This window comes from Symphodus melops (assembly GCF_947650265.1).
Source record: "Symphodus melops genome assembly, chromosome: 6".
Classification (NCBI taxonomy): domain Eukaryota; kingdom Metazoa; phylum Chordata; class Actinopteri; order Labriformes; family Labridae; genus Symphodus; species Symphodus melops.
This window is the reverse complement of record NC_136696.1, coordinates 10,474,308-10,492,499: the sequence shown is the minus strand read 5'-3', so window position 1 is coordinate 10,492,499 and position 18,192 is coordinate 10,474,308. Positions and strand designations below refer to the sequence as shown.

Sequence of the window (18,192 nt, the reverse complement as noted above, 5' to 3'; positions counted from 1 at the left end):
AATGAAATTTAAATTACAATAATTAAAACACATTACTTTAAATCTGTTACAACTGAATGCAAAATATTTCTTTAGCTTTGCAAGTAACCCAACTCTTCAATCAGTGCTCTGGCCCCCCACAAGCTGATTTATTAATCTTAGGTCAAACTTGATAGTTACACAAGTACCAAAACATCTCACAATAATATAAACCAATCCTCTTCCCAGGTTTTATCATTTGTTGTCAACACAAATGACCCATTCAAAGATAAGGGGAATATTTGTGCTTAAGGGGAATGTGTAACTGATACGTAGCATTTGACATGGGTACCCCGTTAGAAATTACAAAGCATTGAAGAGAGCTGTCTTGGTCTACCTCCCTCCCCCTCTGAAGGAGAGGAACCGAGAGGTGTACAAATTGGCCTTGTGTGGGGGTTCCTTACATAACTTCTCTGGTCAAAACAAAAACAAACCATTCCGCATTGGACATACTGGGTTGTGCATTGTTGTCAAAGATACCAGCATATCAACATAGCATGTTTCCTTATGTCAAATAAGGTCATTTTATAATTTAATGGCTAAATTGCACAAATACAGTGACAATGTTTTGGTACTGAATCATTTACAACGTAAAATAACTAATTGTTGTGCTCAATGGAAGCAATAAATGATCAATATTGGGTGCCTAAGTTTTCTTTTTGATGTAGCTAGATGACACAAATGCTGCTGAACCCAAAAGCAGACCCACAGGTAAGGCGTCAAAAAGAACTTCATTTAGAAATGTGCAGTGTTAGGGTGTTCAGGGCTGGGGTTGAGGCAGTGAGCTGGAGCTGGCTGGTTCGCTGTGTTGGCAGCAAGGCGGTCCTGGAAGAAGATCCTGGAGAAATAAAAAGGTGTACAAAGTATTAGCAGACAGGAAACAAAAGAAAGTTTAAAGGTGTTTACAGGGCTAAACTGGAGCTGGACCTGTAACTTAACAAACTATGATGGCACAACAACCCTGCAGAGTGTTGGTGCAGGGTGAAGACGAGAGAAGGGGGGAGGGCCAAATACAAACAAGCTCTCAGAAGTCACATAAACATACTCAGAAATTAGATGAAAAAAATACACACACACACCTGATGCAAACTGGGGTCATGAAGCAGGTTTAAAAAATATGGTGTTTTGACTACTGTAAAGAACTACAACTTAACTTTGTTTTACATTAAAACTATTCTGTAGTTCACATTAAACAACTAAATTAAATCATGTAATATATGCATCTTTTTGCCTGAATAGTTTTTACTAATTTCACAGGTTTAAACAATAGTTTTCATTTATTTTATTTTTAGAGTTAAGAAGGAGTTCAACATGGTTTTTATGTATTTGTCCAATTTTAAGTGTATTATAGTTACTGTATGACTTGCTCCATTTTCACCACTTTTATCTGTGTTCTCTATCACTCTCAGGACTTCCTGGTTTCACATGGTGTCCTTCACTCCAGAGAATGGTATAATTAACTGATGCTGCACGGAAACTCCTCAGTTGAGGAGAAAAAAACCAGCATGACTGACAGGCTATTATATAAGCAGTAGTTTTCCACAGATGTTGTTCGTCTCACTTCCCCCCCTCTCCTCAGCTCTGCACGCTGCAGTCCACTGAATGTAACTGGAGTAAATGGGACACCTCCTTCAAATATGACTCTGACGCTTTCAGTGCCAAAACAACAACATTGCCTGCGTTTTTTGTGTCCTATTTTTCTGTTTTGATGTTTGTTCTGTTCTTTTAGGGGCTCGTGTGTGGCCAACTCTGGCACGCATGAAATATATGTTCAGGGATAATGAGTCACGAATAAGTAACTTTTTGTTTGAACAGAGCACCATACAAGAGATGGGTTACAGTTGATTGCAGTTACTACAATACACCTCAGATGAGTTTTTTGACCTTGTTCTTTGATAAGAATGTTGCATTAAACACGTAAACCTTGATTAAAATATAATTTGACATCATATTGATCAAAATCACAGCCCTTTGTAAAAACAGACAACAAATAAGAAAAATGCATGTTTGACTGAATCTGTTTTTTTATACTTTTGAAATAATTGTCATAGACTGTACATTTTAATTGCCACTTCACTGAAATTTAGACATGCAGTAACTCTAAGAATGACATGGTTTAAAATGGAAACTGATTTTGGAAGTATTATTTTGATTCAATGACATTTTTGCAGTTCACGTTGATACTTTATAATAAGCTGTAATTACATCAACTGGTTGAACATTAAACAAGGGTCCATCCTTGTTGTCATGTTGACCGTTGTGAACTCAGTCATATCTCTGACGCCAGCTCGCATGACGCACTCCTGCAAAAGCCACTGAGATGTCCCGCCGCGTGCGTGGAAAGGGTCCCACTTCACCCCCTCCTCCTTTGCGTGATTGAATCCGTCAAGGGTTCGAGGTGGAATGGTTCTGGTTAGTGATGTAAGAGGGGTGTAATGGCACAACCCCTTAGCCTCCACCAATGGAGATCTGGGCAGGGCTCAACACCCATTTCCCGGGATTTTGCTATAAAACCGGCTTATAACATCAACTCGCCTCTTAATAATCTGTTCAAGAATAATTAACCAGAGCTACAACTTTCTCAGGCGACTTCTATAGAATAAACGATGAGGTAAGAACAAATATTTTTTATTTATGTTCACTACTTATTATTTGAATTTTTGTTCAAATAATAATACAATGCATGATAAATACATGCTCGTTTTGTCATCTATTTTGTTCCATGATACATAATAGTTAATTGGCCTGTTTCTGCACTAATATAGATTTCATATTCTTTCTAAGTCTTTTAGATATTTTACCACCGTTTTGAGTAACTCCATGAATTGTCTTTTTTGTCGGTGAAAATAATAACGATTAATAACTTTAGTCTGATTGAAAAGTCTGTCAACTGTAAAACACAGCAATAATCATTTGCATATTTTGTTAATTGGACGATATTAAAAAAAAATCTTTTTCTTAACGAAAATGTAAAGGAAAGTATCTTTTGCATTAGCAAACAACATTTATAAGCATTCTTCTCTTATCTAATGGTTTTACACTGTATTGTAATACTGCATCTTTTTTGCACTGTATTTTTTGACCTATAAAAATATTTGTGTCAAGCTAATTGTCTTTCTCCATAAAATATATACTCAAGTATTTTAAAGTAAAATACAGTCATATTTAAACACAATGCAAAAAATGTTTCTTTTTTTTTTTTTAGTTTAAATTTTAGCTATCTAATTGTGATGGGCTCTAAAAAAATCACATATAAGATTAATCTCTTTCCTATTTCTTTTCCTAAGCCCCTCTTCAACTAGCAACTATTGGGAGCATTTTTAATGTTAACAAATTCTCAATCTAACTGCCAGTTCCAGGATGGATAACACGTCTTACTTGGTTCCAATGAATGGGAATGGAGTCCACAGCAAAAACAGTGTCAATGCCAAAACTCTGAATGGAAGTGGAGTGAATGGCAAGGTGGTTCATGGGAACAGCATCCACCATGTCAGTGTGAATGGCACACTATATCCGGCAAAAGCCAGGAGCCGCAGGCAGAGATGGTCTGTGAAGCCATCTGAAATGGCCAACAACACGCTCAACCCCATCAGGGCCATCGTGGACGGGATGAAGCTCACCCCCAATCCAGACAAACCTATGATCGCTCTCTCAATTGGTAAGTGGCCCTTTGCATGGTTAATTATATGATTCCTGTTAGCTTTTAGCTTTCTTACATATTTTCATGCAAATTCCTTGGCCTTTTCTCTGCAGGGGATCCGACTGTGTTTGGAAACCTGCCCACAGATGATTCTGTGCTCCAAGCCATGAAAGATGCCATAGACTCCCAAAAATACAATGGCTATGCTCCTTCAGTTGGTGAGTCATGCAACTTTTTCAGTGCCACTATTGCACAGTTTGAGTCCAGTGCTTTAACTCAGAAAATATGGAATCTGTAATAAAATAGTTGTTGGAAAGAGGAAAGACACAACAGAAATAAGCTAATTTTGATGAGCACATAATGGCCGTTAGGTAATCAATTTTGTCTTTATGCCATTAAACATGTTTTATACAGTAGTACCTGTGTTGGAAAACCTTGTTTTTATCCTCAATCAAAATGCATTTCATATAGCAAACGTTCTGTACCTAAACCATAATAACCTAAATGTAATGTTATTAACTCCTAAACAACATGCTAATGTTTGCATTTTTCATTTTTTATTTATGCAGGTTATCTGAAGAGCCGGCAAGCAGTGGCCAACTTCTACAGCTGCACTGAGGCTCCACTGGACGCAGAGGTGCTCACCACTCATTAACCTCCCACTTTTGCATTGTTTTGTGTTATGAGCTAATTAAAATGACTGTTTCTAATATGTCATAAACACTAATGGCTGTCATCAAAGGCTCATCATTTATTTCCATACAATAAGATTGTAATACATCAGGATGTATGTTTTTAAAATCAATCTGCTTTATTCAGGTGATGGGATAAAACAGCTTGGTTTTAGAGTCTGTGCTCAGAAAACTAAAATACTTCTACCCTTCCTTTAGGATGTGATTTTGACCAGCGGCTGCAGTCAGGCCATTGACCTGGCTATCAGTGTCCTGTGTAACCCAGGGGACAACATCCTGGTCCCATGCCCAGGCTTCTCATTATATAAAACTCTGGCTGTCTCTATGGGCATTGAGGTCAAACTCTACAACCTGCTGGTCAGTAAGATATGCTCCATCATCATATTTGCTCTGTTTTCTCTGTTTGTAATGGACACACAAACTTACTGTGCACACATTTTAATTTCAGAGATAAAACCCATTTGAAGTTAAACATTCAAGGGAACATTATCTTTGATATACTCTTTTGAGGGAGAGTTTGGTAGAGATAACTTTTTATATAACTTTTTTTTTAAATGTATCAACACTTTTCATCTTAACTTTTTATTCTGCTCCAAGTGTCTCATATAGCTATGTCAGGAAATTAGATCAAATGGTGAAAATGTTTGGAAACAAGAATGCAAGCACAAATTCAGCTGTAATCCAGAAAAAAAACCTCAACCGCATAAATTCAGAGGAATCCACTTAACTGGTCATATAATGAATGACTGTAGATGGTAATTGCAATTCTACTGAGTAAATCCCTTTACCACTCAAAGAAATATTTAAAACATTCAATGGACCGCATGTCAAATGATTGTCACTGGGGTCACCGGAGGAGTAGGTCAACGAGGCCACCGATTGGAGAGAGATGTGGGAAGATAGCAAAGAAATTACAGAGGAAGTTGAAAGTAATGTCTTAAGTATAAGTAAGAAAATGATCATGTTTTTGTATTATGTACAGCTTTAGTGTACTGTACACACTGTTAAAATGCAGCTGTTGAGGATATGATATATTTCATCCTGTTAGAAGCTCTTCAGCAGGGCACTGATTTAACCTAATTTCAGAGAGGCTGCTCTTTCATGTTTGACGTTGTGTCTGTCCTTGAATATCATGTTTGTGTTATCATCATGCATGTCTAAAGTTGTTGCCCTAATCCTGATATGCATCGGATTTTCAGCCTGAGAAGTCATGGGAGGTCGACCTGCAACACCTGGAGAGCCTGATTGATGAGAGGACTTCCTGTATGATTGTTACTAATCCATCCAACCCGTGTGGCTCCGTCTTTGGCAGGAAACACCTGCAGAAGATCCTCAAAGGTGAGTTTGATCTGTGTCAATCGTTTGGACAAATACTTTGACACAGCATTTAGCCCCATATAAGTACATTTTTTAATGATTCTTGTTTTTTTTAGTGGCTTCCAAACACTGCCTTCCCATTCTTGCTGACGAAATCTACAGCGATATGGTGAGTACAGCTACACCTCTGACCCCCTGTTACACCAGCGAGGCACATTTTTCTGTTTCATTTTGGTGGTATTTGGCCGGGCTCTGGATGGTCAGCACTGGGGGGATTATTGGTGATATGCAGTGAATGAGGCCTGGAAATAGCAACCAGTAAGGCGGGTATGCTGGATGAACAGGAGGCGGGGAGGTCAGCAGAGGCAAGCAGCGGATGTTGGCCATGATGATAGAATTTTATTCTCAGGCTATATGTGCGCTCATGTCCAAAAGTAAAATCAAATTCAGTTACAAAGATGATTCATCACAGGGAATTTTTTTAAAGTCGTGTTCTACATGCAATTATGAGCTTAAATTATATTATTCATCTTAATGTTTAACTTGAATAATTTGCCTTATTTGGGACAATATTATACACAAAATATCAGAATCAGTTCTGGATTACGTAGATCCTCACATACAAACAGATTGCCTCAAATTCTCAAACAAATTGTGCATACAAAATAAAGTAAATTATACAAAATTAGATAAACAGCATTACTCCTTAAATTAAATTCAATATAATATTAAATGCAGTTAATAAATGACATTATACTAGTCTCCTACAAACAAATAATTTTGCATTGTAAGGGAAATGTAAAATATTACATTTAATAGTCTTACTTATTCAGCAAATAATGCAACAAGGCTACTGCACATAAAGATCCCTTCTTGTTGTGAAATTCTTTTTACTAACCAGCAGAGGCCGACTCTGATGAACGCTTCATTCATAACCTCAATAAAAAATGTCAATTGTTTTTTGCTCATGATGCTCATTTTGTAAATGTTGGTCAAATTTGAAGTAAAAAATGATGTTTGGTATACTTATAAGGACATGGTTACATGTGATTGACAGGTTTCATCCAACGTGACCTAAAAGTTTGTTTAATGTACTGTTGATAAAACAACTTGTCAGAGTGATAACATCCCTTTTAGCGACAACAGTGACCACATTTCTGTCGCTGTGGACGTCACAGAGAAAACTACAACAACCACGTATTTGGATGTGGGCCGAACTTAAGGGCAGAAGGACTGTTATCGCAATGTTGACTATTAATCAAACAGCAACATCATCAGAACATTCAGTCCAAAATGTCATTGTTGTTGGCCTTGACCAATTTGTCCTGGTAGATCTTTGGCTGAAGGCCATGCAAACAAGTATGCACCCACATAGACTCCAGACAGACAGACAGACAGACAGACAGACAGACAGACAGACAGACAGACAGACAGACAGACAGACAGACAGACAGACAGACAGACAGACAGACAGACAGCTCAATGAAAGTGAAGATAATAATTAAATAACTTAATCTTTCAGTTGCTGATGAATGATTTTTAAAGGATTCATTTGAAATACATTTCTTTATTCATTCAGCATTGTACTTTAGAGTCTGCAATTAATCTTGGTGCCTTGATAGCTTTATATAAATACTTAATGCTGTATTTGATGACTGAACAGAACAAATGAAGGTTTGTTCTGGGTTTTATTGAGATAAGTGAATTGGGAGAACGAACCCAAAATCTGTATCTTTGTGTTGTCTTCATAGAAGATGACGGAAAGTTGTCAAAGAAAAGGTAGAATAAAAGAAACAGACAATATAATGCGACTATCAGTTGCACACAGATACCTGAATTCTGAAATGTGAGATTGTTGTTGTTTAATTGTTTTGTAACAGTTGCTGTGAGTGGAAAAGTTTAGAGTTGGGGTTCTTGAGTGCATACAGAGATGAAACACAAGACCAGAATGACTTTGCACTTTTCGCCTGCATGTGGTTGCCATTAATGCAGATGTTGGCTTTTGGAGCGGCAGAAACACGGCAGGAATGGGATGGGGGAGTGTGGTGGGTGGAGGGCTGGGTTGGAGGGGGACGGGGGGTGGAGTGGTGGTAGTGAGGCCTTTCTTTTATAACTTTAGTGTTAGGAGGCTAAGGGCCCACGGTGTCTGTGAACTTCCCCTGGCTCAGTGAGTGGGATGTTTGTCTCCTGGGCAGTAAATTAGGTTTTTACACACACGTCTGCACAGTTTGTCCAGATGTCTGACCTGATTATGAGTCAGTCAACACTATTGTTAACTTACATAACAAAATGTTTTCCACACCTTTAATTCATACATACATTCGTACAGAACTTTTAGTACAGATTTTATCCACTGCTTTTTTACATAATTCTTATTCACATTCATTTTTTTATTTTTTTTGCGTCCCCACTTCGCTGATTATGTTTTACATAATCACAACCACAAGCCAAAAACTGCTTTGAATTGGAGAGCCAAGCAGGATCATTTCGAATGTACATTACTGTTATGTCATTCACAGCAGTCCAGCCAATAGGCTGCAGGGCAGTTCCCCATACTGCGTCAAAGATTCTGAGCTGCTTTAATGAAAACCAGCTTTGTGTGGGTGGAGCGTATAGCTTTTTACTGTAAGGTTAGCCCCAAACTGTTCCCTTAAACTATAGTACCCCTCTCTTTGTACTCCTCATGTTCTGTTTTACTGGTTTCTCCCTCACCTGCAAATATTATGTAATATAATACACTCTTTTTCACAAGTGTATATAAAGATATCTTACTCAGTTGTTATGTATAAGTAACAAAAAGAGGGTAGATCTAGATTTTAGTTGAGCTCGTCTAGAGTATTTAAGTTGCCCAGGTCAATATTTTATAAAAAGCCATCATAAAAAATTTGAGACAACGGACCTGTATAATTTTAGTGGGGTCACCAGTTTGGGACAAAACAATGTTTTTCACTCTGCATTTGGTTTTATACAGCTGTTTTGCAATCTCAATCAAAATTTCCTTTTGTTCCTATCCCAAGGTTTTCCCAGGTGTAGACTCTCCTTCCTTGGCAACTCTCAGCAGTGACGTTCCCATCCTTTCCTGTGGCGGCTTAGCTAAACGCTGGCTGGTACCCGGCTGGAGGATGGGATGGATCCTCATCCATGACAGGAATGATGTATTTGGAACTGAGGTTAGTCGACTTTTCGTGTTCTTTCTCTTTAATAGTGAGAGAAGAAGAAGACTACAATATATCACGGTTACCTTTAACCTATACATACAATTTTAAAACGTGTTTCTTCTGCAGATTCGACGGGGGCTGGTAAAACTGAGCCAGCGTATTCTTGGAGCCTGCAGCATTGTCCAGGGAGCTCTGGAGAGTATTCTCAACAACACACCTCAGAGCTTCTACCAAGAGACCATCAGCTTTCTCAAGGTAATCACAATATACAATACAACTTGATACTATTTCTCAATCTGACTGCTAATACATGAGAGGTTGCCATATTTATTCCCTGGACAGGGTTTTTATATTAAATGTATTGTGCAAATGTAAACACTAGGTACATATGCTATGTTTATAACAGCTTTTGTGTTTATTTTGTGGATTTAGTCTGACTTACAGACACATGTATCTCCTGACACTGACTGGTTCATTTATCTTTTCCTTCCTCAGTCTAACTCAGAGCTTTGTTTCAATGAGCTTTCCACCGTCCCCGGCCTAACCCCTGTGATGCCTTCAGGAGCCATGTACCTCATGGTCAGTATTAAAAATGTTTATGAGAGTATACAGAAAGTTAGAAACTCGAGCATATAGTAACATAAGAATGGGTATTTATAAGAATGGGTATTTATCAGTATAGCAACAACACGAGAAGCTCTTATAATGCATTATGGGATATGCACAAGCCACAGTTTTTATTTGTTTTAAAAAGGAACAAGCAAGATTTTTTTAAGCTGTAGTTCAAAAATGCAAGATTGTCTTCATATTTCTCCCCCTTATTTTGCCATTAAGACATGATTAATACATAGTTCATCCATTTTATCCAGGTGGGAATCGACATGGACCACTTTCCAGATTTTAAGAATGATGTGGACTTCACAGAAAAACTTGTGACTGAGCAGTCTGTCTTCTGTCTGCCTGCTTCAGTAAGACATGATTAATGCTTATTATTCATCCATTTGCTGCTGCTATCTATCAAACATATTCATAACCCCTACTAAGTAACTAACTGTATCCATGTTCTGTCCTTGTCAAGGCTTTTGAGTATCCAAACTACTTTCGCATTGTGGTGACGGTGCCTGAGGAGTTGATGATAGAGGCTTGTTGTCGCATTGCTGAGTTTTGCCAGCGACACTATCGACCCCGCAGCCGTGACAGCAATGACCTGGACCAGTGATACAGCAGGACCAGTCTGATGGCATGGGCCTTGTATAGACCAAAGTGTGTGGATAAAACTGTCTTCATGTGATATATAATGAGCTGGAATCTGCTTTGAAATATATTCCACAGTGTAGTAAAGATAGAGATGTAGAAAACTGATGTCAAAACTGTGTTAATATTGTCACCACCGGCAACAAAAAGCCAAAAATAAGTGTTTGATGGTCCATTGATGGTGTAATTTTTTATGTAAACCGTATGAAATGAGCCGACCTAATATTTATATTTTATACAAGCAGCCTATATGAGCCTGTACTTGTTTGTGTATTTATATAAGTTTTGTAACAATTTCTATGCCAATGCAATGTAACCACTTTGATAGCGATAGACTGCATACTGTACACAATGCCATGCTTTTATATATGTTATATAATCTTGTGCGTACTTTGCTTGTACAAGAAACATACTCTTTATGTTTTGTAAGTTTGCATGCTCTATTATCTCAGTGTACTCTGTACATTGTTTAAGTGTGAGTCATAGTGAACAGCACTTATGTATAAAGATATTTTTACAGATGGAAATTTCATGTAGTTTTGTTGAAAGAAACCAAATTAAAAAAATCTTCAAATGATTTGTGTTGAATTTTGTAGCAAAGGAGATTCAGATGCACAGAAGAAACACTAAACAAAAAGTAGCTATGTCATATGAGAATATGCAATCTTAGCTAAATCTTACTTTGAAAATGCAACAATGCCTTATTTGGCTCTTATCGTACTCATATAATCTGAAATCATACTGAACTCAGAGCTTAATGAAACACATTATAATGTCTAACCTTTAATTACTCAAAGTCTCGTCTTTACTTCCTATGAGGTATTTGAATCTTATTTAACTTCTGGTACAACTGCTCATGTGACTTTATTTGTACTAAACATATGGATATTTTCACTGCAGCCTGGGAGCTCCACTGTGTTATGCCTCTGTGTAATGTAATGGTTTTTAATTTGGCAGCTTCTCTTCATTTCAGATTTGTTGGATTGTGCTTAAACTTCATTTGGCCACCACTTTCTTTAAAGGTCATATATATAATTATTTTTTTTCAATTGCACTTTTGTAGAGGGACCATGTACAATATCACATATAAATGTTGCCATAAGATGTATTGCAACGGGGTTAGCTTAGAGCTAATTTACATCTGCAGTCCCTCGGTCAGAATTAAAAACTCACATAGTTATACAAAATATAAAATGTGGCTGTAACAAACATAGCAGATTATCTACGAACACACACACACACACACACACACACACACACACACCACACATTGAACACACTCGTGTGTTATATGCATCATGATGTGCTGGAATACTGTGTAAGGTATAAGGCACATACAGTCAGTGTTGTAAATAACCAAAGTTTTTCCCTCTTCTCTTTCTATGTTCTGTTCTATGTTTTTTGATGCACTGTTGTCTTCAAATTCTCATATATTGAATTCAGGATAAGATGTGTAATTTTTTGTATCTTGATGTGATTTTGCAAACAACTAATGGAAAATGTGTAGGCAAGAACTGTCTCACCAAAAAAAGAATTTTGTTAACTGACCATGCAGTAACCTTCAAGTGCTGAAAAATGAAGCTTCTCCAGTGTCCACTTCAGGATGGCTTCAAAGCCCAGGAAATCCTGTTAACATCCATGTTAAAATGAACATATTTACAGCAGAAATAAACATGTCTGAAGTCTCTTTCAAATATACATTTCTTATCAATTGCTCATGTCTTCACACTGTAAGAGTGGCACATTTTTTCACAAGTCATCCATTTAGATTTTATTAAGGTAAAGAGTTATGCATAATTTGGGGTGTGGATGAAGTTGTGGGATTTAGTTTTAAGATGACTAAAAACAAGTCTGAGTTAGCATTTTCAATACAGCGACCGCCATTGAGGGGCTTCAAAATCCATTTCAGAAACCAATGGGTTGATGTAACTGACGTCAATGTTATGTAGTATTTGTAATTAACACTTTGTCTGGCGTTATCACGCTTATATCATTTTAAAGAAATAAAAACGTAGTTTGATTCTCCAGTAAATGGAAATAAATATTTGACACACCTTGGTGATAGCAGACTTTTGTAGATCTCTCACCTCACAGCATGTTTGGCCCAGTTTTTTAATTATTATTTTGCAATGGAAATCACTATCCTTTGTAGATTCCACATGGCAACATTAAAAATGATGATCAGACAGTTTCAACTAAAATTCCAAGTAGGTGTTTATTACAAGGAGTTAATCCACAGCCTGCAGCCAATCAGATTTGAGTATTTACCCAGATGATGGCCGTTAAAGTGTGAATGTGGATAGTGTATTCTCCCTTTAAAACACTAGACATCCTTCAAGGCCTTCTTACTCTTCTCACTTCGTCTTAACTGTTTACAGTGACACAGAGATGTATTATTATCATCAGCATATTAATGTATTAAAACATGTTGCATGTTAGAACATGCAACATGTTTACATTATACAATATCACCACCTAATGTTGAATTGGAGATATTACAGCAATGTGACGTTTGTATGTCTGTGTTTTTAGGTGTGTGTTTGTCTGTGTGTGTGTGTGTGTGTGTGTGTGTGTGTGTGTGTGTGTGTGTGTGTGTGTGCGTGTGTGTGAAAGAGAGAGAAGAGAGAGAGAGAGAGAGAGAGAGAGAGAGAGAGAGAGAGAGAGAGAGAGAGTCTGCACTGCTACCCCACTGACAAGAGTGACCTTTGCAACTTGTTCCTCCACACTTACGTATAAACACATCATGCTGGTGAAGAGTTTTGTGGTGGTTCAATAATTAACTACTGGACGGATAAGGCAGAACTGGAGAAAGCTATAGTGAGTGTGGAGGGAAAAGAAAAGGCACTTCAGGTTCAGAGAAGAATAATCAGCAAAGAAAGAGGACGTTGACTCAGCAGAAACAGTCTGAGGGGAAAAAAGAGGAAGAGGAAAGCTCTGACACTCTGTGTGTGGCGAGTGTATGCTCTATTTGTTCCTCTTCTCTAGTGATTAAATGTACTCCACGGAGGACTCGCAGGTGGCCAGGACCATAGAGCTGAATGATGGTACTAGAATGCCAGTTTTAGGCTTGGGAACATGGAAGGTAAACTTTACAATCATAATATCCTTTTTACTTTACAAGTCAAGTTTTATTCATTTGTTTCTTCTTATTTTAAAAGTTATTTTCCTGAAAACCATCAAATAAATGGGTTTAGGTACAAGTTTGTATGAGCAATATACTACTGGATGCTGAATGGCAAATTACAAATTACACCACTTTATAACTAACATTACTGTTGCATCGTGATTCATGATACTGTATCAGTACCAACAGGTTGCTAATGGTAAGGCTAGCTTCTCCACAGCACAGTTTACAAATAATTGTTTAAATATAAGCATTCCCTGTTATAACTTCTCTGTCTTTACTGAAACATGTTTTGACCTTATAAACTGGTTCAATGTCTAACCAATTGTTTGAAAAAAAAAAAAACCTTCTTAATTGTTCCAGTCCGACCATCTTCCCCGCACCTCAGTCCAAGGAGCTGTTGAGGCCGCTATTGCTGCTGGCTACCGCCACATCGATAGCGCTTACTGCTATGGCAATGAGGTTGAAATTGGAAAGGCTCTGCACTCTAAGATGCAGCAGGGCATCATCAAACGAGAGGACATGTTCATCGTTAGTAAGGTGGCTGATGGTACAGTAATATCTGGTGTGACAAGATGAGAAGCACAAACTGCAATTTTTTTTTTACACTACTCATACAGTTTGTCCTTTTTGCAAAGAGCAGAATAAAATGACAGAAGCTTAAAAATGACAAACTAAAAGATTAAATTGGTTACATTGACAATTTTTTAGTTAGAACATATATTTCTGATTTACTTGTGTAAATCAGTTTACTTCTATTGATGTAGGATTGTGAAGTCTTTCAGTGCTAAATATGCTGCCTACATTGTAGATGATTACTTTTTTTCTATTAACCTTTACAAATTGTACTTTTCTTGTAGTTGTGGATTACTCATTTTGCCCCAGAGGACATCCCTTTGTGCTTGAATAAATCATTGAAAGATCTAAAGCTGGACTACCTGGATCTTTACCTTGTACATTTCCCTGTTGGTTTGAAGGTACAGTGTAACACTGAAAATACTGTGACATGACTGAAATGTTACTGCTGTGTATCTTACTTGTATCCCAGAAGTCCTTAGCCAATGCAGTCTGACATTTTGGAGGCTGTAGATTGGATTGATGAAAGTTTCTGTCAAAACAAAGAAGAAAAGCGTTGAAACAGTCTGACATCATTCTCATTAGGGATCAAAGCCCTCCAAAGCAAACTCAGATAATAACAAATGGATTAAACATCTTGGGTCTTTGGCTCTTGGATTGCATCTTTGCTAATCTGGTTTGATTAATCCACCAGTTAGTCACCAGTTATTGTTTTGGTGTTTGAAGGAAGTGAACAATGACTTTATCAGTGTTGTAAACAAGTTGCTTTCTCCTGCTGATAATGGAATCAACGTTTTTTCCACAAACAAACAAATGCAGATCTGGAAGAGGCAATGTAACCCCAACTGCAGCAATATTTATTGTCAAATGAGATACTGTTTGTGACATTGCAGAAAAACACAGCTTGTCTGCTTGATATGGTGGTTGCAGGGGCTGGATTTGCCAAACAGCAACTCATGACTTTTACCCAAAAGACAAAGTTTCAGTCACTCCTGTTTGAAACCAAAGAAAAGCTTGAGTTAATGAAAACATTGAGTCGCCGTTAAAACCAATTCTATAATGTTTATTCTGGTCTAAAGCATGGAGTTTGATTCCTAAAGTAAAAAAAAAAAAAAAAGAACTGAACTCTTCATGTTTTATTATAAGTGGTCAGCAAGAAAAAAACAGATGCTGAAGTGTGCGTTTGAATGAGAACTGCAACGTTGTCCTCTGACAACTGGGGATGAGAATGCGCGCATACCAGTGAACCAAAAGATGCAAAAAAAAAAGAAAAGAAAAGGAAATTGGAAAGGCTTAAACTTGCGTTTTAATTATATGGCACTAGAGATTGAAGGCTTTATTTACCAAGTGTCCTTTAAAGGATGAAGAAAGTCATTCAGAAATAGGGCACTTCAACAAATCTATGTTTACCCTTCTTGTAACCTTTTGTCTTAGAAAATGGGTGATGAGCTTTTCCCAATGAAGGATGGACAGATGCTAACCTCTGACATAGACTATGTAGATGTTTGGAGGGTAAGTACCGTGACAAGAATGTACTCATATAAAATATTTATATGAATTCATCTACAATAATTTTCGGCATATACATTTTGTTCCTTTTTCTATTTATTCATTCTTCATCCATCCATCTAAGGAAGTCAATTCTGATATTTTTCAGTTGAACTCAAAAGACTCACAGTTCATCGTTGACTTATTTACACTGTGCGTTTTGTGCTCAGGGGATGGAAGCCCTGAAGGCCTCAGGGAAAGTGAAGAGCATTGGTGTGTCCAACTTTAACATCCTGCAGCTGGAGAGACTTCTTGCTTTGTGTCGGGTGCCTCCTGCTGTCAATCAGGTACTGCATATTTTGCTGAATCCAAGTTTATACATTTACCAAGCTATCTCAAGATTAGCATCTACATATGCTCGCCTTTTATGTGGTGTTTTATGATGCCTAGGTGGAGCTTCACCCCTACCTGGTGCAGACTGAATTAATAGAGTTCTGTAAATCCAGGAACATTGCTCTGACTGCCTTCAGTCCCTTTGGGTCGCCTGCGAGACCCCCAGAGTCGTAAGACAACCAGCATTACACCACATTTAAAATCCTTACTTTGTTAGAACAAAATAAGAGCTTGCAGGGATATCAGAGAAGTCAGGAGATGTTATTGTGCATAATGTTATCTAAAACCTTCACACTGCTAAATGCAAAATAAATTGTATCTCCTCTAATATCATTCCAATGTTTCAGATGAATCTATACTTTAACATGATATAATAAAACAAAGTGAAACTAAATAAAACTGTTGACTGTATTGCTCTAAATGAATGCATTGAATTTATCATAACTTAATAAAATAGATACAATTTTGACGTTATTTTAATATATTAAATGAACAGTTTGGATTATGTTTTATGTGCACACAAGAAAATGTTCTTTAGAAGATCAATCTTTTTTAAACAAGCTACAATTTTAATACATGCAAAATGGTGCAATTTGATAATGCAACAGTGATGTAGCCACTCTTATACTGATATAACTTTTGAACTGTTTCCACTAAAGCTTTTGTTTAATTATTTTTCCTTGGTGGATATTTCACTTCTACAGACAACCTCAGGGGATTTGGAGGATCTGATTCATGTAGTCTGACTAGCCACATTGTTGCACAATACATTTTGTTCCCTCCATCCAAAAAAGCTATTTCTGATCTAACAGCAGCTTAGATTAAAATCAGAATATATTCAATCTTTTTTATAATGCACCCAGTGAAACACTGAGTAATATATGAAATAGAAATCTAACTATGTGTGTTTATTATCTTCATGTCTTGTATATCTTAGATTGAGAGAAAACAATGATCCACAAAAGCTCCTGGATGATCTGGTCATAGCGGAAATAGCCAAAAAGCATAGACGCAGCCCAGCACAGGTCAGTGAGAAGTACAGTGTGATGGGTTTGTAAACCACAATGTGTGTATTTGTTTGTTCACTTGTAAGTGATGGAGGTGTTTACCCAGGTGTTGCTGAGGTACCACGTGCAGCAGGGTGTTGCAGTCATCCCAAAGAGTGACAGGCCTCATCACATCCTTGAAAACTCAAAGGTAAAATGTCTCTGAGACATAAAGTTAGATCATTTCTATTCATGTAGTACATCCAAAGTACTGACTAACCTATACAGCCATATGTCTGTCTGTCGGCCCATTAAAATAGATTAATATTATTAACAGTATTGGTGAAAAATGAATCTCACTATAGTGTATCAGACTATTTGCCCATATCTCTTAAGCTTGGTGTTATTTCATGCAGGTTTTTGATTTCCATCTGACTGAAGAGGATATGAGAGCACTGAGAGGACTAAACCGCGGGTGGAGATCTGACTTATTTGAAGAGTAAGTCAATACATATCTTTTTTTTTGTGTGGAAATGGCTATACTGCTATGATAATTCTTATCCTGTTTATTTCAGAGTTCGGTCTCATCCATACTATCCCTTTGACGAGGTATCAAGCAGCGTCGAGACCTGAATAAGACTTTGAAACAAGTAATCAACCAAAGGCACAACAATACAACCAGCGTCATCTCAATCAGTCTGCCGTATCACACACTGTACGACTTCATCCGTGACTTGTTAACCTTTAATGATGGAGTCTGATTGAGTTTCATACAGTAGTGACTGCAATGGGTGTGACCAACATAAACCAGTATGTTATTTCCTGTACTGAATAAAACTGTTTGTCTAAACAATACTTTAGACACTAACAACATTTTTTTTTTTTAAGTTTTTGAATGCAATATCTACCAAATAATACTCTGACACTCCAATTGTACACTTAATTATTTCTTCACATTATAATTAAAGAAGAAGTGTGTAGAGATAGACACCTTGAATAAGCACCTTATATAAGAAGCTGGGCTTTTTATACCAGCATAATTAGTCTGCCTACTATAAAATAAAATGTAAACACTGTGACCTAATCAGTGATATAAATGTCATTCTGTACTGCAGAGGCAGTGATGTCAGTGTTTTTATTTTACAAAGTGAGACTCAGCTTGCAGTCTGAGTCAAAGGTTCTTTGATGAAATCTTTCAAAATGAGGTTTACCATGGTTGTGTTTTCCCTGCTCAACATAGCAATCCCATGAATACACACAAAAACGTTGTTTTGCCACAATGGCTACATCAATTTTAGTTGTTGAGGCTACAGTTTTTTTTTTCTTCTGTCAGATATTATCAGCTTTGGCTGAGAAGCTGATAAAGCTAATGCATTGAGCTCTTTTACTTGCTAATTTGTCACTTGCTGACTTTCTGGACTCTATTTACAGGGCTTCCAATTTCTCTTCACCTTTGAAGAAATCTTTGTCAACTTCCTAACAGGAAGTGTTCCCTAGCTCTTTCTATTGACCAACACAAGTCCTTTTTTTTTTTTTTTTTTTTTTT

General features: G+C 37.2%; 2 protein-coding genes across 2 annotated transcripts; both read left to right on the top strand.

The window, feature by feature from the left end:
- Positions 1-2,494: 2,494 nt before the first annotated feature.
- tat (tyrosine aminotransferase) lies at positions 2,495-10,656 on the top strand. The gene is made up of 12 exons (XM_079345632.1): positions 2,495-2,629; positions 3,372-3,676; positions 3,772-3,876; positions 4,228-4,295; positions 4,549-4,707; positions 5,550-5,688; positions 5,784-5,836; positions 8,685-8,837; positions 8,952-9,080; positions 9,321-9,404; positions 9,695-9,793; positions 9,904-10,656. The coding sequence occupies exons 1-12, from the start codon at positions 2,625-2,627 to the stop codon at positions 10,042-10,044; spliced, it is 1,440 nt and encodes a 479-aa protein (XP_079201758.1). The 5' UTR covers positions 2,495-2,624; the 3' UTR covers positions 10,045-10,656.
- Positions 10,657-12,943: 2,287 nt separating this feature from the next.
- LOC306826142 (aldose reductase-related protein 2) lies at positions 12,944-18,041 on the top strand. Its single transcript, XM_079347274.1, has 10 exons — positions 12,944-13,161; positions 13,567-13,743; positions 14,064-14,180; positions 15,214-15,291; positions 15,498-15,614; positions 15,718-15,830; positions 16,598-16,685; positions 16,774-16,857; positions 17,063-17,145; positions 17,222-18,041. Exons 1-10 carry the CDS (start codon positions 13,072-13,074, stop codon positions 17,277-17,279), a joined length of 1,005 nt encoding a protein of 334 aa, XP_079203400.1. The 5' UTR covers positions 12,944-13,071; the 3' UTR covers positions 17,280-18,041.
- Positions 18,042-18,192: the final 151 nt, after the last annotated feature.